This window comes from Oncorhynchus nerka, unplaced genomic scaffold (assembly GCF_034236695.1).
Source record: "Oncorhynchus nerka isolate Pitt River unplaced genomic scaffold, Oner_Uvic_2.0 unplaced_scaffold_2504, whole genome shotgun sequence".
NCBI lineage: Eukaryota > Metazoa > Chordata > Actinopteri > Salmoniformes > Salmonidae > Oncorhynchus > Oncorhynchus nerka.
This window is the reverse complement of record NW_027038794.1, coordinates 13,896-38,372: the sequence shown is the minus strand read 5'-3', so window position 1 is coordinate 38,372 and position 24,477 is coordinate 13,896. Positions and strand designations below refer to the sequence as shown.

At 46.8% G+C, this 24,477-nt stretch overlaps 1 protein-coding gene across 1 annotated transcript; it reads left to right on the top strand.

Annotated features, from left to right (window-relative positions):
• The first annotated feature begins 172 nt into the window (after positions 1–172).
• On the top strand, positions 173–17,873 carry LOC135567145 (ribonucleases P/MRP protein subunit POP1-like). Its single transcript, XM_065014596.1, has 7 exons — positions 173–285; positions 3,626–3,734; positions 4,462–4,581; positions 6,017–6,135; positions 8,314–8,502; positions 16,871–17,025; positions 17,666–17,873. Exons 1-7 carry the CDS (start codon positions 202–204, stop codon positions 17,853–17,855), a joined length of 966 nt encoding a protein of 321 aa, XP_064870668.1. The 5' UTR covers positions 173–201; the 3' UTR covers positions 17,856–17,873.
• The last annotated feature ends 6,604 nt before the right edge of the window (positions 17,874–24,477 follow it).

The window sequence follows — 24,477 nt, the reverse complement described above, 5'->3', positions numbered from 1 at the left end:
CCCTCCCTTTATAAACCCCTCCCTTTATAAAACCTCCTCCCTTTATAAACCCCTCCCTTTATAAAACCCTCCCTTTATAAACCCCTCCCTTTATAAACCCCTCCCTTTAATAAACCCCTCCCTTTATAAAACCCCTCCCTTTATTCTCAACCATGTCGACTTCCTGAATGTTGTTGTTTACTGTTTTGCAGTGACCTCACCATGGAGATGGTGCGGTATCGTCTGATTGGACCTCTATCACATTCCGTTCTGACTGAAACCCTGGCCCCTGCCACACACTGTGATGTAAGAACCTGGGATGATTTATCTAGAGGCCAGCTAATCACCTGGGATGATTTATCTAGGGACCAGCTAATATCCTATCACCTGGGATGATTTGTCTGGAGGCCAGCTAATCACCTGGGATGATTTGTCTGGAGGCCAGCTAATCACCTGGGATGATTTGTCTGGAGGCCAGCTAATCACCTGGGATGATTTGTCTGGAGGCCAGCTAATCACCTGGGATGATGTGTCCTACTGGAGGCCAGCTAATCACCTGGATGATGTGTCTGGAGGCCAGCTAATCACCTGAGGATGATGTGTCTGGAGGCCAGCTAATCACCTGGGATGATGAAAATGGAGGTAGCTAATCACCTGGGATGATGTCCTGGGAGGCCAGCTAATCACCCTGGGATGAGTGTGTCTGGAGGCCAATAATCACCTGGGATGATGTGTCTGGAGGCCAGCTAATCACCTGGGATGAGTGTCTAGGCCAGCTAATCACCTGGGATGATGTGTCTGGAGGCCAGCTAATCACCTGGGATGATGTGTCTGGAGGCCAGCTAATCACCTGGGATGATGGATGTGTGTCTGGAGGCCAGCTAATCACCTGGGGATGATGTGTCTGGAGGCCAGCTAATCACCTGGGATGATGTGTCTGGAGGCCAGCTAATCACCTGGGATGATGTGGCCAGCTAATCTGGAGATGATGTGTCCAGCTAATCACCTGGGATGATGTGTCTGGAGGCCAGCTAATCACCTGGGATGATGTGTCTGGAGGCCAGCTAATCACCTGGGATGATGTGTCTGGAGGCCAGCTAATCACCTGGGATGATTTGTCTGGAGGCCAGCTAATCACCTGGGATGATGTGTCTGGAGGCCAGCTAACCTCTGGACCTGGGATGATTTGTCTGGAGGCCAGCTAATCACCTGGGATGATTTATCTAGAGTTTTTATCCTGTTTGTTCTAGTGTAAGGTGTTTTATCTAGACTACATCCTGTTTGTTCCAGTGCCAGGTGTTAAAGGTGTTTTATCTAGAGACTACATCCTGTTTGTTCCAGTGTAAGGTGTTTCAGATATCTAGAGACTACATCCTGTTTGTTCCAGTGTAAAGGTGTTTTGTATCTAGAGACTACATCCTGTTTGTTCCAGTGTAAGGTGTTAGTCAGGTGTTTTATCTAGATACTACATCCTGTTTGTTCCAGTGTAAGGTGTTTTATCTAGAGACTACATCCTGTTTGTTCCAGTGTAAGGTGTTTTATCTAGAGACTACATCCTGTTTGTTCCAGTGTAAGGTGTTTTATCTAGAGACTACATCCTGTTTGTTCCAGTGTAAGGTGTTATTCAGGTGTTTTATCTAGAGACCACATCCTGTTTGTTCCAGTGTAAGGTGTTAGTCAGGTGTTTTATCTAGAGACTACATCCTGTTTGTTCCAGTGTAAGGTGTTTTATCTAGAGACTACATCCTGTTTGTTCCAGTGTAAGGTGTTTTATCTAGAGACCACATCCTGTTTGTTCCAGTGTAAGGTGTTAGTCAGGTGTTTTATCTAGAGACTACATCCTGTTTGTTCCAGTATAAGGTGTTTTATCTAGAGACTACATCCTGTTTGTTCCAGTGTAAGGTGTTTTATCTAGATACTACATCCTGTTTGTTCCAGTATAAGGTGTTTTATCTAGAGACTACATCCTGTTTGTTCCAGTGTAAGGTGTTTTATCTAGAGACTACATCCTGTTTGTTCCAGTGTAAGGTATTAGTAAGGTGTTTTATCTAGAGACCACATCCTGTCGTTCCAGTGTAAGGTGTTAGTCAGGTGTTTTATCTAGAGACCACATCCTGTTTGTTCCAGTGTAAGGTGTTAGTCAGGTGTTTTATCTAGAGACTACATCCTGTTTGTTCCAGTGTAAGGTATTAGTCAGGTGTTTTATCTAGAGACGACATCCTGTTTGTTCCAGTGTAAGGTATTAGTCAGGTGTTTTATCTAGAGACGACATCCTGTTTGTTCCAGTATAAGTATAAGGTGTTTTATCTAGAGACTACATCCTGTTTGTTCCAGTGTAAGGTGTTTTATCTAGAGACTACATCCTGTTTGTTCCAGTGTAAGGTGTTAGTCAGGTGTTTTATCTAGAGACTACATCCTGTTTGTTCCAGTGTAAGGTGTTTTATCTAGAGACTACATCCTGTTTGTTCCAGTGTAAGGTGTTTTATCTAGAGACTACATCCTGTTTGTTCCAGTGTAAGGTGTTTTCTCTAGAGACGACATCCTGTTTGTTCCAGTATAAGGTGTTTTATCTAGAGACTACATCCTGTTTGTTCCAGTGTAAGGTGTTAGTCAGGTGTTTTATCTAGAGACTACATCCTGTTTGTTCCAGTATAAGGTGTTTTATCTAGAGACTACATCCTGTTTGTTCCAGTATAAGGTGTTTTATCTAGAGACTACATCCTGTTTGTTCCAGTGTAAGGTGTTTTATCTAGAGACTACATCCTGTTTGTTCCAGTATAAGGTGTTTTATCTAGAGACTACATCCTGTTTGTTCCAGTGTAAGGTGTTTTCTCTAGAGACGACATCCTGTTTGTTCCAGTATAAGGTATTAGTCAGGTGTTTTATCTAGAGACTACATCCTGTTTGTTCCAGTGTAAGGTGTTTTATCTAGAGACTACATCCTGTTTGTTCCAGTGTAAGGTGTTAGTCAGGTGTTTTATCTAGAGACTACATCCTGTTTGTTCCAGTATAAGGTGTTTTATCTAGAGACTACATCCTGTTTGTTCCAGTGTAAGGTGTTTTATCTAGAGACTACATCCTGTTTGTTCCAGTGTAAGGTGTTAGTCAGGTGTTTTATCTAGAGACTACATCCTGTTTGTTCCAGTATAAGGTGTTTTATCTAGAGACTACATCCTGTTTGTTCCAGTGTAAGGTGTTTTATCTAGATACTACATCCTGTTTGTTCCAGTATAAGGTGTTTTATCTAGAGACTACATCCTGTTTGTTCCAGTGTAAGGTGTTTTATCTAGAGACTACATCCTGTTTGTTCCAGTATAAGGTGTTTTATCTAGAGACTACATCCTGTTTGTTCCAGTGTAAGGTATTAGTCAGGTGTTTTATCTAGAGACCACATCCTGTTTGTTCCAGTGTAAGGTGTTAGTCAGGTGTTTTATCTAGAGACTACATCCTGTTTGTTCCAGTATAAGGTGTTAGTCAGGTGTTTTATCTAGAGACTACATCCTGTTTGTTCCAGTATAAGGTGTTTTATCTAGAGACTACATCCTGTTTGTTCCAGTGTAAGGTATTAGTCAGGTGTTTTATCTAGAGACTACATCCTGTTTGTTCCAGTGTAAGGTGTTAGTCAGGTGTTTTATCTTTATTCCAGGCTCCAGGTAAATCCAGACCATCCCCCTTCTGGTGGCCAGATCACTGCAGAGACGACTGTAACATGTCTCTTCTTCAACAACAAGCTGGTGTCTTCAACATGCTCAGAGGTGAGTTCCTCACAACTACATTCCTCATTCATTACCTACATTCATTAGATTAGATCAGGGCTCTCAACCCTGTTCCTGGAGCGAGACCCTCCTGTAGGTTTAAACTCCAACCCTGTTCCTGGAGAGAAACCCTCCTGTAGGTTTAAACTCCAACCCTGTTCCTGGAGAGACACCCTCCTGTAGGTTTTTAAACTTATGTCCTGTCTTTCCTCTCCTCCAACCCTGTTCCTGGAGACACCTCATGTATGTCCTGTCTCTCCTCTCCTCCAAAGCGTATGTCCTCATGTCTGTCCTGTCTGTCCTGTCTCTCCTCCAAAGCGTACCTCATGTCTGTCCTGTCTCTCCTCCAAAGCGTACCTCATGTCTGTCCTGTCCTCTCTCCTCCAAAGCGTACCTCATGTCTGTCCTGTCTCCCCAACCAAAGCGTCCTGTCTCTCTCATGTCTGTCCTGTCTCTCCTCCAAAGCGTGCCTCATGTCTGTCCTGTCTCTCCACCAAAGCGTACCTCATGTCTGTCCTGTCTCCCCACCAAAGCGTACCCTCATGTCTGTCCTGTCTCCCCTCCAAAGCGTACCTCATGTTTGTCCTGTCTCCCCTCCAAAGCGTACCTCATGTCTGGTCTGTCTCTCCTCCAAAGCGTACCTCATGTCTGGTCTGTCTCTCCTCCAAAGCGTACCTCCCCTCCCCTCCAAAGCGTACCTCATGTCTGTCCTGTCTCCTCCCCTCAGGTGTGTACTCCACAGCGGAGGTCCCAGCCGGCTCAGTTCTGGGTCTGACGGTGGATGACCCCAGATTGACCTTACCAAACAAGAGAAGCAAGGCCGTGTCCGACATCAGGAAGGCACAAGGTAACCTCTGAGCCAGTAGCCATGGTAACCCCTGAGCCAGTAGCCATGGTAACCCCTGAGCCGGTAGCCATGGTAACCCCTGAGCCGGTAGTAACCCCTGCCATGGTAACCCCTGACCGGTAGCCATGGTAACCCCTGAGCCAGGAGACAGGGTGGGGGGTGGTTCAGACAGGTCCGATATAGTTTACATTACATCATTAGTTCTCCTTTAGGGTGATTCCATGGTAACCTCTGAGCCAGTAGCCATGGTAACCTCTGAGCCAGTAGCCATGGTAACCCCTGAGCCAGGAGACAGGGTGGGGGTGGTTCAGACATGTCCGATATAGTTTACATTAGTTCTCCTTTAGGGTGATTCTACCTGGGCCATGTTCAGAACACAACCTTTTCAATCAGAGTGAAACTGTGACGTAGCCGACTACCTAATATTCAAATGAGAACGCATCCAAGAAAATGTCATAGATTTGTTCCCTGCTGAACAGGACCCTGTGATGGTGATAGGTCCTGAGGCTTTGTGGGTAGGGAGGTTCTGTGGGTCATTCTCTGGTCCTGTGCTCCTGGGGAGTCTCTGCTCGTCTATGCAGATGTACCAGGTTCAATCCTGGCAGGACCCTGTGTTTGTGATGGTGATAGGTCCTGAGGCTTTGTGGGTAGGGAGGTTCTGTGGGTCATTCTCTGGTCCTGTGCTCCTGGGGAGCCTCTGCTCATCCATGCAGATGTCCCAGGTTCGAATCCTGGCAGGACCCTGTGCTCAGACCACGCCCCTCAGAAGTTCACACCCACTTCCTTATATACCTTTAGTACCTGGCTGGGGGTTGCATCACCCACTTCCTTATTGACCTTTTTAGTACCTGGCTGGGGGTTGCATCACCTACTTCCTTATTGACCTTTTAGTACCTGGCTGGGGGTTGCATCACCCACTTCCTGATTGACCTTTTAGTAGCTGGCTGGGGGTTGCATCACCCACTTCCTGATTGACCTTTTAGTAGCTGGCTGGGGGTTGCATCACCTACTTCCTTATTGACCTTTTAGTACCTGGCTGGGGGTTGCATCACCCACTTCCTTATATACCTTTAGTACCTGGCTGGGGGTTGCATCACCTACTTCCTTATTGACCTTTTAGTACCTGGCTGGGGGTTGCATCACCTACTTCCTTATTGACCTTTTAGTACCTGGCTGGGGGTTGCATCACCTACTTCCTTATTGACCTTTTAGTACCTGGCTGGGGGTTGCATCACCCACTTCCTTATTGACCTTTTAGTACCTGGCTGGGGTTGCATCACCCACTTCCTGATTTAGTGGACGTAGGCCCTATAGAGCTACTCGGTGAAGCTGTAGATGTTGCCAACTCTTGTGTGCTTCCTCTGGCCTACTCAACACAGTTTGGTGACTCTCCTGAGTACCTGGTCATACGGCACTATGTCCTCTGTTGTTTCAGGAGTGAAAGAGGAGAGGAGGAGGGAACTGATGTTGAAGGGGATCCCTGAACCCCTCAGCCAGAGTTCCCTGTGGGACCGGTCTGTCCGCGACAACGTCACACACAAGATGACAGACCAGGTACTGAACCATAGCGCCATGTCTGTTAATATATCATTACTAAATGTATGAAGACTCTACCCAGGGTATGTCCCACAGGAAGAAGAGTCACTAAATTTCCTCCTGGAAACTCAACCCAAGAAGAAGAGTCACTAAATGTGTGTCCTCCTGGAGACTCAACCCAGGAAGAACAGACCAATATGTTTTCCTCGTGTTTGATTGTTCTTCAGGAATCCACGCTGCTGTTTGATTGAATCTTTGACTGCGTTTGTACCCAGGTTTCTATCCAATTGGGGACAGATTTTCATGTGAATATAAAACAGTCAGCATTTAAAAACAATGTGCACATCTTCCCGCCAGATGGGTTACCATCACATTGACTTGTTGCAGGTTAAAGTCTGTGTGTGTGATGACGTAGCGCACATAAACACACCATCTGTTGTTTCATTCCCTAATATATTAACAATACAAGTTAGATGGGTTACCATCGCATTCACAGAAACTGTTTCCTGTCGGGTTCTGGAGCGTTCACAGAAACTGTTTCCTGTCGTGTTCTGGAGCGTTCACAGAAACTGTTTCCTGTCGGGTTCTGGAGCATTCACAGAAACTGTTTCCTGTCGGGTTCTGGAGCATTCTCCCTAGATGTTCTGGAGCAGTCTCCCTAGATGTTCTGGAGCAGTCTCCCTAGATGTTCTGGAGCATTCTCCCTAGATGTTCTGGAGCATTCTCCCTAGATGTTCTGGAGCATTCTCCCTAGATGTTCTGGAGCATTCTCCCTAGATGTTCTGGAGCATTCTCCCTAGATGTTCTGGAGCATTCTCCCTAGATGTTCTGGAGCATTCACAGAAACTGTTTCCTGTCAGGTTCTGGAGCATTCACAGAAACTGTTTCCTGTCAGGTTCTGGAGCATTCTCTCTAGACAACAGTTCACTGTCAGGTTCTGGAGCATTCTCTCTAGACAACAGTTCACTGTCAGGTTCTGGAGCATTCTCCCTAGATGTTCTGGAGCATTCTCCCTAGATGTTCTGGAGCATTCACAGAAACTGTTTCCTGTCAGGTTCTGGAGCATTCTCTCTAGACAACAGTTCACTGTCAGGTTCTGGAACATTCTCTCTAGACAACAGTTCACTGACAGGTTCTGGAACATTCTCTCTAGACAACAGTTCACTGTCAGGTTCTGGAACATTCTCTCTAGACAACAGTTCACTGTCAGGTTCTGGAACATTCTCTCTAGACAACAGTTCACTGTCAGGTTCTGGAACATTCTCTCTAGACAACAGTTCACTGACAGGTTCTGGAACATTCTCTCTAGACAACAGTTCACTGTCAGGTTCTGGAACATTCTCTCTAGACAACAGTTCACTGACAGGTTCTGGAACATTCTCTCTAGACAACAGTTCACTGTCAGGTTCTGGAACATTCTCTAGACAACAGTTCACTGTCAGGTTCTGGAACATTCTCTCTAGACAACAGTTCACTGTCAGGTTCTGGAACATTCTCTCTAGACAACAGTTCACTGACAGGTTCTGGAACATTCTCTCTAGACAACAGTTCACTGTCAGGTTCTGGAACATTCTCTCTAGACAACAGTTCACTGACAGGTTCTGGAACATTCTCTCTAGACAACAGTTCACTGTCAGGTTCTGGAACATTCTCTCTAGACAACAGTTCACTGTCAGGTTCTGGAACATTCTCTCTAGACTGCAGTTCACTGTCAGGTTCTGGAACATTCTCTCTAGATATTCTGGAGCATTCTCTCTAGATATTCTGGAACATTCTCTCTAGACTGCAGTTCACTGACAGGTTCTGGAACATTCTCTCTAGATGTTCTGGAACATTCTCTCTAGACAACAGTCCACTGTCAGGTTCTGGAACATTCTCTCTAGACAACAGTCCACTGTCAGGTTCTGGAACATTCTCTCTAGATGTTCTGGAACATTCTCTCTAGACAACAGTCCACTGTCAGGTTCTGGAACATTCTCCCGGTTTACCACGTCGTAGTACAACGTAGCATATCATGGCCTGACATAATACATTTTTACCAACAAAATAAACATCTCTTAGCAACATTTTTACGTTGACATTTTGTGAAATTGTATCACACCTGTGGTGATTTATTTCCAAACGGTGTAACTTGCATAAAAACTTTGTATGGAAATGTGGTTTGTCTCCAATATCCAGTCTTCTCTCTGTCTACAGGAAATAAACGGACTGCGTAGTGACGTTCTGGTCCCAGGCTCCAGACTCCCCACCCCCCTGCAGGGTAGAGTACCCGTCCTACTGGTGCAGCAGCCTGGGAAGAGCCAGGGCACAGAGATGGGGTCCTGGGGGGCGGGATGGGACCTGCTGCTACCCAAGGCCTGGGGCATGGCCTTCTGGGTCCCTCTGGTATGGACCACACTATTCCCTATATAGTACACTACTCTAGACCAGTACCCACCCTATTCCCTATATAGTGCACTACTTTAGATCAGGACCCCACCCTATTCCCTATATAGTTCACTTCTCTAGACCGGCACCCAATGACACCCTATTCCTTATATAGTGCACTTCTCTAGACCAGGACCCAATGACACCATATTCCCTATAAAGGTCACTACTCTAGACCAGTACCCACTCTATTCCCTATATAGTGCACTACTTTAGACCAGGACCCACTCTATTCCCTATATAGTGCACTACTTTAGACCAGGACCCACACTATTCCCTATATAGTGCACTACTCTAGACCAGGACCCACCCTATTCCCTATATAGTGCACTACTCTAGACCAGGACCCACCCTATTCCCTATATAGTGCACTACTTTATACCATGACCCACCCTATTCCCTATATAGTGCACTACTTTAGACCAGGACCCACACTATTCCCTATATAGTGCACTACTTTATACCATGACCCACCCTATTCCCTATATAGTGCACTACTTTAGACCAGGACCCACACTATTCCCTATATAGTGCACTACTCTAGATGAGGACCCAATGGCACCCTGTTCCCTATATAGTGCACTACTCTAGACCAGGACCCACACTATTCCCTATATAGTGCACTACTCTAGACCAGGACCCAATGGCACTCTATTCCCTATATAGTGCACTACTCTAGATGAGGACCCAATGGCACTCTATTCCCTATATAGTGCACTACTCTAAACCAGGACCCAATGGCACCCTGTTCTCTATATAGTGCACTACTCTAGACCAGGACACAATGGAACCATATTCCCTATATAGTGCACTACTCTAGATGAGGACCCAATGGAACCCTATTCCCTATATAGTGCACTACTTTAGACCAGGACCCAATGGCACCCTATTCCCTATATAGTGCACTACTTTAGACCAGGACCCTCCCTATATAGTGCACTACTCTAGATGAGGACCCAATGGAACCCTATTCCCTATATAGTGCACTACTCTAGATGAGGACCCAATGGCACCCTATTCCCTATACAGTGCACTACTCTAGACCAGGACACAATGGAACCATATTCCCTATATAGTGCACTACTCTAGATGAGGACCCAATGGCACTCTATTCCCTATATAGTGCACTACTCTAGATGAGGACCCACACTATTCCCCATATAGTGCACTACTCTAGACCAGGACCCACCCTATTCCCTATATAGTGCACTACTCTAGACCAGGACCCAATGGAACCCTATTCCCTATATAGTGCACTACTCTAGACCAGGACCCAATGGAACCCTATTCCCTATATAGTGCACTACTCTAGATGAGGACCCAATGGCACCCTATTCCCTATATAGTGCACTACTCTAGATGAGGACCCATTCCCTATGGCACTACTCTAGATGAGGACCCAATGGCACCCTATTCCCTATATAGTGCACTACTCTAGATCAATAGAATATTTTGAAAAGCCCCTTTAAGTAGACAAATGACTAATAACTACAAATATGTCTGATCAACCTCATCTCCTCTCCAGGTAGATAGAGGAGAGGTAACTAAAGTAGTAACCCTCTCCTCTCCAGGTAGATAGAGGAGAGGTAACTAAAGTAGTAACCCTCTCCAGGTAGATAGAGGAGAGGTAACTAAAGTAGTAACCCTCTCCAGGTAGGTAGAGGAGAGGTAACTAAAGTAGTAACCCTCTCCAGGTAGATAGAGGAGATGTAACTAAAGTAGTAACACTCTCCAGGTAGATAGGAGAGGTAACTAAAGTAGTAACCCTCTCCAGGTAGATAGAGGAGAGGTAACTAAAGTAGTAACCCTCTCCAGGTAGATAGAGGAGAGGTAACTAAAGTAGTAACCCTCTCCAGGTAGGTAGAGGAGAGGTAACTAAAGTAGTAACCCTCTCTCCTCTCCAGGTAGATAGAGGAGAGGTAACTAAAGTAGTAACCCTCTCCAGGTAGATAGAGGAGAGGTAACTAAAGTAGTAACCCTCTCCAGGTAGATAGAGGAGAGGTAACTAAAGTAGTAACCCTCTCCAGGTAGATAGAGGAGAGTAACTAAAGTAGTAACCCTCTCCAGGTAGATAGAGGAGAGGTAACTAAAGTAGTAACCCTCTCCAGGTAGATAGAGGAGAGGTAACTAAAGTAGTAACCCTCTCCAGGTAGATAGAGGAGAGGTAACTAAAGTAGTAACCCTCTCCAGGTAGATAGAGGAGAGGTAACTAAAGTAGTAACCCTCTCCAGGTAGATAGAGGAGAGGTAACTAAAGTAGTAACCCTCCAGGTAGATAGAGGAGAGGTAACTAAAGTAGTAACCCTCTCCAGGTAGATAGAGGAGAGGTAACTAAAGTAGTAACCCTCTCCAGGTAGATAGAGGAGAGGTAACTAAAGTAGTAACCCTCTCCAGGTAGATAGAGGAGAGGTAACTAAAGTAGTAACCCTCTCCTCTCCAGGTAGATAGAGGAGAGGTAACTAAAGTAGTAACCCTCTCCAGGTAGATAGAGGAGAGGTAACTAAAGTAGTAACCCTCTCCAGGTAGATAGAGGAGAGGTAACTAAAGTAGTAACCCTCTCCAGGTAGATAGAGGAGAGGTAACTAAACCCTCTCCTCCCAGTAGTAACCCTCTCCAGAGATAGAGGAGAGGTAACTAAAGTAGTAACCCTCTCAGGTAGATAGAGGAGAGGTAACTAAAGTAGTAACCCTCTCCAGGTAGGTAGAGGAGAGGTAACTAAAGTAGTAACCCTCTCCAGGTAGATAGAGGAGGAGAGTAACCCTCTCCAGGTAGATAGAGGAGAGGTAACTAAAGTAGTAACCCTCTCCAGGTAGATAGAGGAGAGGTAACTAAAGTAGTAACCCTCTCCAGGTAGATAGAGGAGAGGTAACTAAAGTAGTAACCCTCTCCAGGTAGGTAGAGGAGAGGTAACTAAAGTAGTAACCCTCTCCAGGTAGGTAGAGGAGAGGTAACTAAAGTAGTAACCCTCTCCAGGTAGATAGAGGAGAGGTAACTAAAGTAGTAACCCTCTCCAGGTAGGTAGAGGAGAGGTAACTAAAGTAGTAACCCTCTCCTCTCCAGGTAGATAGAGGAGAGGTAACTAAAGTAGTAACCCTCTCCAGGTAGATAGAGGAGAGGTAACTAAAGTAGTAACCCTCTCCAGGTAGATAGAGGAGAGGTAACTAAAGTAGTAACCCTCTCCTCTCCAGGTAGATAGAGGAGAGGTAACTAAAGTAGTAACCCTCTCCTCTCCAGGTAGATAGAGGAGAGGTAACTAAAGTAGTAACCCTCTCCTCTCCAGGTAGATAGAGGAGAGGTAACTAAAGTAGTAACCATCTCCTCTCCAGGTAGATAGAGGAGAGGTAACTAAAGTAGTAACCCTCTCCAGGTAGATAGAGGAGAGGTAACTAAAGTAGTAACCATCTCCTCTCCAGGTAGATAGAGGAGAGGTAACTAAAGTAGTAACCCTCTCCTCTCCAGGTAGATAGAGGAGAGGTAACCTCTCCAAAGTAGTAACCCTCTCCTCTCCAGGTAAAGAGTAGAGGAGAGGTAACTAAAGTAGTAACCATCTCCTCTCCAGGTAGATAGAGGAGAGGTAACTAAAGTAGTAACCCTCTCCAGGTAGATAGAGGAGAGGTAACTAAAGTAGTAACCCTCTCCTCTCCAGGTAGATAGAGGAGAGGTAACTAAAGTAGTAACCCTCTCCAGGTAGATAGAGGAGAGGTAACTAAAGTAGTAACCCTCTCCTCTCCAGGTAGATAGAGGAGAGGTAACTAAAGTAGTAACCCTCTCTCCAGGTAGATAGAGGAGAGGTAACTAAAGTAGTAACCCTCTCCAGGTAGATAGAGGAGAGGTAACTAAAGTAGTAACCCTCTCCAGGTAGATAGAGGAGGGTAACTAAAGTAGTAACCCTCTCCAGGTAGATAGAGGAGAGGTAACTAAAGTAGTAACCCTCTCCTCTCCAGGTAGATAGAGGAGAGGTAACTAAAGTAGTAACCCTCTCCAGGTAGGTAGAGGAGAGGTAACTAAAGTAGTAACCCTCTCCAGGTAGATAGAGGAGAGGTAACTAAAGTAGTAACCCTCTCCTCTAGATAGAGGAGAGGTAACTAAAGTAGTAACCCTCTCCTCTCCAGGTAGATAGAGGAGAGGTAACTAAAGTAGTAACCCTCTCCAGGTAGGTAGAGGAGAGGTAACTAAAGTAGTAACCCTCTCCAGGTAGATAGGAGAGGTAACTAAAGTAGTAACCCTCTCCAGGTAGATAGGAGAGGTAACTAAAGTAGTAACCCTCTCCAGGTAGATAGAGGAGAGGTAACTAAAGTAGTAACCCTCTCCTCTCCAGGTAGGTAGAGGAGAGGTAACTAAAGTAGTAACCCTCTCCAGGTAGATAGAGGAGAGGTAACTAAAGTAGTAACCCTCTCCAGGTAGATAGAGGAGAGGTAACTAAAGTAGTAACCCTCTCCTCTCCAGGTAGATAGAGGAGAGGTAACTAAAGTAGTAACCCTCTCCTCTCCAGGTAGGTAGAGGAGAGGTAACTAAAGTAGTAACCCTCTCCTCTCCAGGTAGATAGAGGAGAGGTAACTAAAGTAGTAACCCTCTCCAGGTAGGTAGAGGAGAGGTAACTAAAGTAGTAACCCTCTCCTCTCCAGGTAGATAGAGGAGAGGTAACTAAAGTAGTAACCCTCTCCAGGTAGGTAGAGGAGAGGTAACTAAAGTAGTAACCCTCTCCAGGTAGATAGAGAGAGGTAACTAAAGTAGTAACCCTCTCCAGGTAGATAGAGGAGAGGTAACTAAAGTAGTAACCCTCTCCTCTCCAGGTAGATAGAGGAGAGGTAACTAAAGTAGTAACCCTCTCCTCTCCAGGTAGATAGAGGAGAGGTAACTAAAGTAGTAACCCTCTCCAGGTAGGTAGAGGAGAGGTAACTAAAGTAGTAACCCTCTCCAGGTAGATAGGAGAGGTAACTAAAGTAGTAACCCTCTCCAGGTAGATAGAGGAGAGGTAACTAAAGTAGTAACCCTCTCCTCTCCAGGTAGGTAGAGGAGAGGTAACTAAAGTAGTAACCCTCTCCAGGTAGGTAGAGGAGAGGTAACTAAAGTAGTAACCCTCTCCAGGTAGATAGAGGAGAGGTAACTAAAGTAGTAACCCTCTCCAGGTAGATAGAGGAGAGGTAACTAAAGTAGTAACCCTCTCCAGGTAGATAGAGGAGAGGTAACTAAAGTAGTAACCCTCTCCTCTCCAGGTAGATAGAGGAGAGGTAACTAAAGTAGTAACCCTCTCCAGGTAGGTAGAGGAGAGGTAACTAAAGTAGTAACCCTCTCCAGGTAGATAGAGGAGAGGTAACTAAAGTAGTAACCCTCTCCAGGTAGATAGAGGAGAGGTAACTAAAGTAGTAACCCTCTCCTCTCCAGGTAGATAGAGGAGGTAACTAAAGTAGTAACCCTCTCCTCTCCAGGTAGATAGAGGAGAGGTAACTAAAGTAGTAACCCTCTCCTCTCCAGGTCTAAAGTAGTAACCCTCTCCCTCTCCAGGTAGATAGAGGAGAGGTAACTAAAGTAGTAACCCTCTCCTCTAGATAGAGGAGAGGTAACTAAAGTAGTAACCCTCTCCTCTCCAGGTAGATAGAGGAGAGGTAACTAAAGTAGTAACCCTCTCCAGGTAGATAGAGGAGAGGTAACTAAAGTAGTAACCCTCTCCAGGTAGATAGAGGAGAGGTAACTAAAGTAGTAACCCTCTCCAGGTAGATAGAGGAGAGGTAACTAAAGTAGTAACCCTCTCCAGGTAGGTAGAGGAGAGGTAACTAAAGTAGTAACCCTCTCCAGGTAGATAGAGGAGAGGTAACTAAAGTAGTAACCCTCTCCAGGTAGGTAGAGGAGAGGTAACTAAAGTAGTAACCCTCTCCAGGTAGATAGAGGAGAGGTAACTAAAGCAGTAACCCCTCTCCAGGTAGATAGAGGAGAGGTAACTAAAGTAGTAACCCTCTCCAGGTAGATAGAGGAGAGGTAACTAAAGTAGTAACCCTCTCCAGGTAGATAGAGGAGAGGTAACTAAAGTAGTAACCCTCTCCAGGTAGGTAGAGGAGAGGTAACTAAAGTAGTAACCCTCTCCAGGTAGATAGAGGAGAGGTAACTAAAGTAGTAACCCTCTCCTCTCCAGGTAGATAGAGGAGAGGTAACTAAAGTAGTAACCCTCTCCAGGTAGATAGAGGAGAGGTAACTAAAGTAGTAACCCTCTCCTCTCCAGGTAGGTAGAGGAGAGGTAACTAAAGTAGTAACCCTCTCCAGGTAGGTAGAGGAGAGGTAACTAAAGTAGTAACCCTCTCCAGGTAGATAGAGGAGAGGTAACTAAAGTAGTAACCCTCTCCAGGTAGATAGAGGAGAGGTAACTAAAGTAGTAACCCTCTCCAGGTAGATAGAGGAGAGGTAACTAAAGTAGTAACCCTCTCCAGGTAGATAGAGGAGAGGTAACTAAAGTAGTAACCCTCTCCAGGTAGATAGAGGAGAGGTAACTAAAGTAGTAACCCTCTCCAGGTAGATAGAGGAGAGGTAACTAAAGTAGTAACCATCTCCTCTCCAGGTAGATAGAGGAGAGGTAACTAAAGTAGTAACCCTCTCCAGGTAGATAGAGGAGAGGTAACTAAAGTAGTAACCCTCTCCTCTCCAGGTAGATAGAGGAGAGGTAACTAAAGTAGTAACCCTCTCCAGGTAGATAGAGGAGAGGTAACTAAAGTAGTAACCCTCTCCAGGTAGATAGAGGAGAGGTAACTAAAGTAGTAACCCTCTCCAGGTAGATAGAGGAGAGGTAACTAAAGTAGTAACCCTCTCCAGGTAGATAGAGGAGAGGTAACTAAAGTAGTAACCCTCTCCTCTCCAGGTAGATAGAGGAGAGGTAACTAAAGTAGTAACCCTCTCCAGGTAGATAGAGGAGAGGTAACTAAAGTAGTAACCCTCTCCAGGTAGATAGAGGAGAGGTAACTAAAGTAGTAACCCTCTCCTCTCCAGGTAGATAGAGGAGAGGTAACTAAAGTAGTAACCCTCTCCTCTCCAGGTAGATAGAGGAGAGGTAACTAAAGTAGTAACCCTCTCCAGGTAGATAGAGGAGAGGTAACTAAAGTAGTAACCCTCTCCTCTCCAGGTAGATAGAGGAGAGGTAACTAAAGTAGTAACCCTCTCCAGGTAGATAGAGGAGAGGTAACTAAAGTAGTAACCCTCTCCAGGTAGGTAGAGGAGAGGTAACTAAAGTAGTAACCCTCTCCTCTCCAGGTAGATAGAGGAGAGGTAACTAAAGTAGTAACCCTCTCCAGGTAGATAGAGGAGAGGTAACTAAAGTAGTAACCCTCTCCAGGTAGATAGAGGAGGTAACTAAAGTAGTAACCCTCTCCAGGTAGATAGAGGAGAGGTAACTAAAGTAGTAACCCTCTCCTCTCCAGGTAGGTAGAGGAGAGGTAACTAAAGTAGTAACCCTCTCCTCTCCAGGTAGGTAGAGGAGAGGTAACTAAAGTAGTAACCCTCTCCTCTCCAGGTAGATAGAGGAGAGGTAACTAAAGTAGTAACCCTCTCCAGGTAGATAGAGGAGAGGTAACTAAAGTAGTAACCCTCTCCAGGTAGATAGAGGAGAGGTAACTAAAGTAGTAACCCTCTCCTCTCCAGGTAGATAGAGGAGAGGTAACTAAAGTAGTAACCCTCTCCTCTCCAGGTAGATAGAGGAGAGGTAACTAAAGTAGTAACCATCTCCTCTCCAGGTAGATAGAGGAGAGGTAACTAAAGTAGTAACCCTCTCCAGGTAGGTAGAGGAGAGGTAACTAAAGTAGTAACCCTCTCCAGGTAGATAGAGGAGAGGTAACTAAAGTAGTAACCCTCTCCAGGTAGATAGAGGAGAGGTAACTAAAGTAGTAACCCTCTCCTCTCCAGGTAGATAGAGGAGAGGTAACTAAAGTAGTAACCCTCTCCAGGTAGATAGAGGAGAGGTAACTAAAGTAGTAACCCTCTCCTCTCCAGGTAGGTAGAGGAGAGGTAACTAAAGTAGTAACCCTCTCCTCTCCAGGTAGATAGAGGAGAGGTAACTAAAGTAGTAACCCTCTCCTCTCCAGGTAGATAGAGGAGAGGTAACTAAAGTAGTAACCCTCTCCTCTCCAGGTAGATAGAGGAGAGGTAACTAAAGTAGTAACCCTCTCCAGGTAGATAGAGGAGAGGTAACTAAAGTAGTAACCCTCTCCAGGTAGATAGAGGAGAGGTAACTAAAGTAGTAACCCTCTCCAGGTAGATAGAGGAGAGGTAACTAAAGTAGTAACCCTCTCCTCTCCAGGTAGATAGAGGAGAGGTAACTAAAGTAGTAACCCTCTCCTCTCCTTCAGGTTTATAGAGGAGTACGTATCGGAGGGCTGAGGATGAGTCTGAAACACGCCCAGAATAAAGGAGAGCCTCACTTTCCCCACGACTACCCAGACTGCCCTGCAGGAGCACGCTTCCAGGAAGAGCAGGAGGCAGAGCTGCTGGCCAAGTTCAGGAGGTGAGGAGAGTGTCGGTTTCACGTGATGGAGCTCCAGGTTTGCTGGTATCACCTGATGTAACTCCAGGTGTGTTGCTATCACCTGATGTAGCTCCAGGTGTGTTGGTATCACCTGATGGAGCTCCAGGTGTGTTGGTATCACCTGATGTAACTCCAGGTGTGTTGAGGAGAGGGTTGGTATCACCTGATGTAACTCCAGGTGTGTTGGTATCACCTGATGTAACTCCAGGTGTGTTGGTATCACCTGATGTAACTCCAGGTGTGTTGGTATCACCTGATGGAGCTCCAGGTGTGTTGAGGAGAGGGTTGGTATCACCTGATGTAACTCCGGGTGTGTTGGTATCACCTGATGTAACTCCAGGTGTGCTGGTATCACCTGATGTAACTCCAGGTAAAAGGGGGTGTTTGGTAGTGTTTGATGAAGTCTAACTCACTGGTATTCTGGATGTTTCGTACTGTATATAATGGCTATATTGATACAGGATCTGTGTTAACACTGTTAAGATTCAAGTCAGATTACCGGTGAGAGTTTAATATTTCAACTGAGCTCATTTCATCAAGTGGAGGCTAATGACTGGGTTATATATCATCGTGCCCTGAAACAGTTTGACTAGAGCATGACCCCTTGACCTCTGTATAGGCGCCCACCAGCCAAACGGACCAATTACATCAAACATGGCTGCCTGGCTCCGTTCCGTTGTCCCTGGCAACAGCTGGTCGAGGAGTGGGAGCTGATCGTGAAGGAGGAAGGAGGAGGAGGAGAGGAGGCGGTCGCATCAATGGAACAGGACGTGACACCACCACAGAGTAACTTCACAGTCTTGAGGTAGATGCCACTTCTGGATGATACTGTATATATGTAAGGGATGAACACTGAGCTGTGTACATTATCTGGATATAATGGACCCTGTGGTAGGAAGAAGGATCCGCTCGGTGCTTTAGAACAGTTATGAGGCAGGGCAGCCTAGTGGTTAGAGAGTAGAGGCGGCAGGGCAGCCTAGTGGTTAGAGTGGAGGGGTGGCAGGGCAGCCTAGTGGTTAGAGTGGAGAGGCGGCAGGGCAGCCTAGTGGTTAGAGTGGAGGGGTGGCAGGGCAGCCTAGTGGTTAGAGTGTAGAGGTGGTAGGGTAGTGGTTAGAGTGTAAAGGGGGCAGGGTAGTGGTTACATTTACATTTAAGTCATTTAGCAGACGCTCTTATCCAGAGCGACTTACAAAGAGTGTAGAGGCGGCAGGGCAGCCTAGTGGTTAGAGTGTAGAGGGGGAGGGTAGTGGTTAGAGTGTAGAGGGGGAGGGTAGTGGTTAGAGTGTAGAGGGGAGGGTAGTGGTTAGAGTGTAGAGGGGGGAGGGTAGTGGTTAGAGTGTAGAGGGGGAGGGTAGTGGTTAGAGTGTAGAGGGGGGAGGGTAGTGGTTAGAGTGTAGAGGGGGCAGGGTAGTGGTTAGAGTGTAGAGGCGGCAGGGTAGCCTAGTGGTTAGAGTGTAGAGGGGGCAGGGTAGTGGTTAGAGTGTAGAGGCGGCAGGGTAGCCTAGTGGTTAGAGTGTAGGGCGGCAGGGTAGCCTAGTGGTTAGAGTGTAGAGGCGGCAGGGTAGCCTAGTGGTTAGAGTGTAGAGGCGGCAGGGTAGCCTAGTGGTTAGAGTGTAGAGGCGGCAGGGTAGCCTAGTGGTTAGAGTGTAGAGGCGGCAGGGTAGCCTAGTGGTTAGAGCGTAGAGGCGGCAGGGTAGTGGTTAGAGCGTGGAGGCGGCAGGGTAGTGGTTAGAGCGTGGAGGCGGCAGGGTAGTGGTTAGAGCGTGGAGGCGGCAGGGTAGTGGTTAGAGCGTGGAGGCGGCAGGGTAGTGGTTAGAGCGTGGAGGCGGCAGGGTAGTGGTTAGAGCGTGGAGGCGGCAGGGTAGCCTAGTGGTTAGAGCGTGGAGGCGGCAGGGCAGCCTAGTGGTTAGAGCGTGGAGGCGGCAGGGCAGCCTAGTGGTTAGAGCGTGGAGGCGGCAGGGCAGCCTAGTGGTTAGAGCGTGGAGGCGGCAGGGCAGCCTAGTGGTTAGAGCGTGGAGGCGGCAGGGCAGCCTAGTGGTTAGAGCGTGGAGGCGGCAGGGCAGCCTAGTGGTTAGAGCGTGGAGGCGGCCGGGTAGTGGTTAGAGCGTGGAGGCGGCCGGGTAGTGGTTAGAGCGTGGAGGCGGCAGGGTAGTGGTTAGAGCGTGGAGGCGGCAGGGTAGTGGTTAGAGCGTGGAGGCGGCAGGGTAGTGGTTAGAGCGTGGAGGCGGCAGGGTAGTGGTTAGAGCGTGGAGGCGGCAGGGTAGTGGTTAGAGCGTGGAGGCGGCAGGGTAGCCTAGTGGTTAGAGCGTGGAGGCGGCAGGGTAGCCTAGTGGTTAGAGCGTGGAGGCGGCAGGGTAGCCTAGTGGTTAGAGCGTGGAGGCGGCAGGGTAGCCTAGTGGTTGGAGGCGTGGAGGCGGCAGGGTAGCCTAGTGGTTAGAGCGTGGAGGCGGCAGGGTAGCCTAGTGGTTAGAGCGTGGAGGCGGCAGGGTAGCCTAGTGGTTAGAGCGTGGAGGCGGCAGGGTAGCCTAGTGGTTAGAGCGTGGAGGCGGCAGGGTAGCCTAGTGGTTAGAGCGTGGAGGCGGCCTAGGGTAGCCTAGTGGTTAGAGCGTGGAGGCGGCAGGGTAGCCTAGTGGTTAGAGCGTGGAGGCGGCAGGGCAGCCTAGTGGTTAGAGCGTGGAGGCGGCAGGGCAGCCTAGTGGTTAGAGCGTGGAGGCGGCAGGGCAGCCTAGTGGTTAGAGCGTGGAGGCGGCAGGGCAGCCTAGTGGTTAGAGCGTGGAGGCGGCAGGGCAGCCTAGTGGTTAGAGCGTGGAGGCGGCAGGGCAGCCTAGTGGTTAGAGCGTGGAGGCGGCAGGGTAGCCTAGTGGTTAGAGCGTTGGACTAGTAACCGAAAGGTTGCAAGTTCGATTCCCCCAGTTGACAAGGTACAAATTGAAAATAAGAATTTGTTCTTAACTGACTGTATATGCTGGGGAGGGGTTAAATAAAGGTAAAATTAAATTTGACATCAGTCAAAACACCTCATGGTTTCAAGAACAAGATAACGAGCTGAAACGCCTCCCCACAAGGCAGCTTCTTGTCGTTGTTGTCTGACCAACCAGAATCATTATTGTCTCATTGAAGTGACGTTGTCAACTAACCCGTCTAGAAGAAGCTTATACTAGCTTATAGTATCCTGCTTAGCCCACGTTTTCACAAATGACTGGTACTTGTATTGGTCCTCCTGCAATGATATGTTTTGTTAAGGAAAGTTCCTCAGTCAAAACGTCCTCCTTATATCCTCTATTCAATCCGTATCACGGTAGTTTAGCGTTACAGCGCGATTTGACATTTAAAGGCGATGTTACAGCGCGATTTGACATTTAAAGGCGATGTTACGGCGCGATTTGACATTTAAAGGCGATGTTACGGCGCGATTTGACATTTAAAGGCGATGTTACAGCGCGATTTGACATTTAAAGGCGATGTTACAGCGCGATTTGACATTTAAAGGCGATGTTACAGCGCGATTTGACATTTAAAGGCGATGTTACAGCGCGATTTGACATTTAAAGGCGATGTTACCGCGCGATTTGACATTTAAAGGCGATGTTACCGCGCGATTTGACATTTAAAGGCGATGTTACGGCGCGATTTGACATTTAAAGGCGATGTTACGGCGCGATTTGACATTTAAAGGCGATGTTACGGCGCGATTTGACATTTAAAGGCGATGTTACCGCGCGATTTGACATTTAAAGGCGATGTTACCGCGCGATTTGACATTTAAAGGCGATGTTGCAGCGCGATTTGACATTTAAAGGCGATGTTACAGCGCGATTTGACATTTAAAGGCGATGTTACAGCGGAAGTGGAGACTGCATATGGCGGCTCAATGGGAAATTATCTTTCAATTTCTAAAGCGGAATCTGTAGGGCTTCAGCCTTAGACTGAATAGAGTCCTGAATCTGTAGCGCTTTAGCCTTAGTCTGAATAGAGTCCTGAATCTGTAGCGCTTCAGCCTTAGACTGAATAGAGTCCTGAATCTGTAGGGCTTCAGCCTTAGACTGAATAGAGTCCTGAATCTGTAGCGCTTCAGCCTTAGTCTGAATAGAGTCCTGAATCTGTAGCGCTTCAGCCTTAGACTGAATAGAGTCCTGAATCTGTAGCGCTTCAGCCTTAGACTGAATAGAGTCCTGAATCTGTAGGGCTTCAGCCTTAGACAAATAGAGTCCTGAATCTGTAGGGCTTCAGCCTTAGACCGAATAGAGTCCTGAATCTGTAGGGCTTCAGCCTTAGACTGAATAGAGTCCTGAATCTGAGGGCCTGAATCTGTAGGGCTTCAGCCTTAGACCGAATAGAGTCCTGAATCTGTAGCGCTTCAGCCTTAGACCAAATAGAGTCCTGAATCTGTAGGGCTTCAGCCTTAGACCGAATAGAGTCCTGAATCTGTAGGGCTTCAGCCTTAGACTGAATAGAGTCCTGAATCTGTAGGGCTTCAGCCTTAGACCGAATAGAGTCCTGAATCTGTAGCGCTTCAGCCTTAGACCAAATAGAGTCCTGAATCTGTAGGGCTTCAGCCTTAGACCGAATAGAGTCCTGAATCTGTAGCGCTTCAGCCTTAGACCAAATAGAGTCCTGAATCTGTAGGGCTTCAGCCTTAGACCGAATAGAGTCCTGAATCTGTAGCGCTTCAGCCTTAGTCTGAATAGAGTCCTGAATCTGTAACGCTTCAGCCTTAGACTGAATAGAGTCCTGAATCTGTAGCGCTTCAGCCTTAGACTGAATAGAGTCCTGAATCTGTAACGCTTCAGCCTTAGACTGAATAGAGTCCTGAATCTGTAACGCTTCAGCCTTAGACTGAATAGTGTCCTGAATCTGTAGCGCTTCAGCCTTAGACTGAATAGAGTCCTGAATCTGTAGCGCTTCAGCCTTAGACCAAATAGAGTCCTGAATCTGTAGGGCTTCAGCCTTAGACCGAATAGAGTCCTGAATCTGTAGCGCTTCAGCCTTAGTCTGAATAGAGTCCTGAATCTGTAGCGCTTCAGCCTTAGACTGAAGAGTCCTGAATCTGTAGCGCTTCAGCCTTAGACTGAATAGAGTCCTGAATCTGTAGGGCTTCAGCCTTAGACTGAATAGAGTCCTGAATCTGTAGGGCTTCAGCCTTAGACTGAATAGAGTCCTGAATCTGTAGCGCTTCAGCCTTAGACTGAATAGAGTCCTGAATCTGTAGCGCTTCAGCCTTAGACTGAATAGAGTCCTGAATCTGTAGCGCTTCAGCCTTAGACTGAATAGAGTCCTGAATCTGTAGCGCTTCAGCCTTAGACTGAATAGAGTCCTGAATCTGTAGCGCTTCAGCCTTAGACTGAATAGAGTCCTGAATCTGTAGCGCTTCAGCCTTAGACTGAATAGTGTCCTGAATCTGTAGCGCTTCAGCCTTAGACTGAATATAGTCCTGAATCTGTAACGCTTCAGCCTTAGACCGAATTAGAGTCCTGAATCTGTAGCGCTTCAGCCTTAGACAAATAGAGTCCTGAATCTGTAGGGCTTCAGCCTTAGACTGAATAGAGTCCTGAATCTGTAGCGCTTCAGCCTTAGACTGAATAGAGTCCTGAATCTGTAGCACTTCAGCCTTAGTCTGAATAGAGTCCTGAATCTGTAGGGCTTCAGCCTTAGACAAATAGAGTCCTGAATCTGTAGGGCTTCAGCCTTAGACCGAATAGAGTCCTGAATCTGTAGGGCTTCAGCCTTAGACCGAATAGAGTCCTGAATCTGTAGCGCTTCAGCCTTAGACCAAATAGAGTCCTGAATCTGTAGGGCTTCAGCCTTAGACCGAATAGAGTCCTGAATCTGTAGGGCTTCAGCCTTAGACTGAATAGAGTCCTGAATCTGTAGCGCTTCAGCCTTAGACTGAATATAGTCCTGAATCTGTACGCTGCCTTAGACCGAATTAGAGTCCTGAATCTTCAGCCTTAGACCCTGAATCTGTATTAGAGAATAGAGTCCTGAATCTGTAGCGCTTCAGCCTTAGTCTGAATAGAGTCCTGAATCTGTAGCGCTTCAGCCTTAGACTGAATAGAGTCCTGAATCTGTAGTGCTTCAGCCTTAGACTGAATAGAGTCCTGAATCTGTAGCGCTTCAGCCTTAGACTGAATAGAGTCCTGAATCTGTAGCGCTTCAGCCTTAGACTGAATAGAGTCCTGAATCTGTAGCCTTCAGCCTTAGACTGAATAGAGTCCTGAATCTGTAGCGCTTCAGCCTTAGACTGAATAGAGTCCTGAATCTGTAGCGCTTCAGCCTTAGACTGAATAGAGTCCTGAATCTGTAGCGCTTCAGCCTTAGACTGAATAGAGTCCTGAATCTGTAGCGCTTCAGCCTTAGACTGAATAGAGTCCTGAATCTGTAGCGCTTCAGCCTTAGACTGAATAGAGTCCTGAATCTGCCTTAGCTGAATAGCTTCAGCCTTAGACTGAATAGAGTCCTGAATCTGTAGCGCTTCAGCCTTAGACTGAATAGAGTCCTGAATCTGTAGTGCTTCAGCCTTAGACTGAATAGAGTCCTGAATCTGTAGCGCTTCAGCCTTAGACTGAATAGAGTCCTGAATCTGTAACGCTTCAGCCTTAGACTGAATAGAGTCCTGAATCTGTAGCGCTTCAGCCTTAGACTGAATAGAGTCCTGAATCTGTAGCGCTTCAGCCTTAGACTGAATAGAGTCCTGAATCTGTAGCGCTTCAGCCTTAGACTGAATAGAGTCCTGAATCTGTAACGCTTCAGCCTTAGACTGAATAGAGTCCTGAATCTGTAGCGCTTCAGCCTTAGTCTGAATAGAGTCCTGAATCTGTAGGCTTCAGCCTGAATAGAGTCTGAATAGAGTCAGCCTTAGACTGAATAGAGTCCTGAATCTGTAGCGCTTCAGCCTTAGACTGAATAGAGTCCTGAATCTGCTGAATCAGCCTTAGACTTAGAGTCCTGAATTCAGAGTCCTGAATCTGTAGCGCTTCAGCCTTAGACTGAATAGAGTCCTGAATCTGTAGCGCTTCAGCCTTAGACTGAATAGAGTCCTGAATCTGTAGCTTCAGCCTTAGACTGAATAGAGTCCTGAATCTGTAGCGCTTCAGCCTTAGACTGAATAGAGTCCTGAATCTGTAGCGCTTCAGCCTTAGTCCTGAATCTGTAGCGCTTCAGCCTTAGACTGAATAGAGTCCTGAATCTGTAGCGCTTCAGCCTTAGACTGAATAGAGTCCTGAATCTGTAGGCTTCAGCCTTAGACTGAATAGAGTCCTGAATCTGTAGCGCTTCAGCCTTAGACTGAATAGAGTCCTGAATCTGTAGCGCTTCAGCCTTAGACAAATAGAGTCCTGAATCTGTAGGGCTTCAGCCTTAGACTGAATAGAGTCCTGAATCTGTAGCGCGCCTTCAGCCTGAATCTGTAGAGACTGAATAGAGTCCTGAATC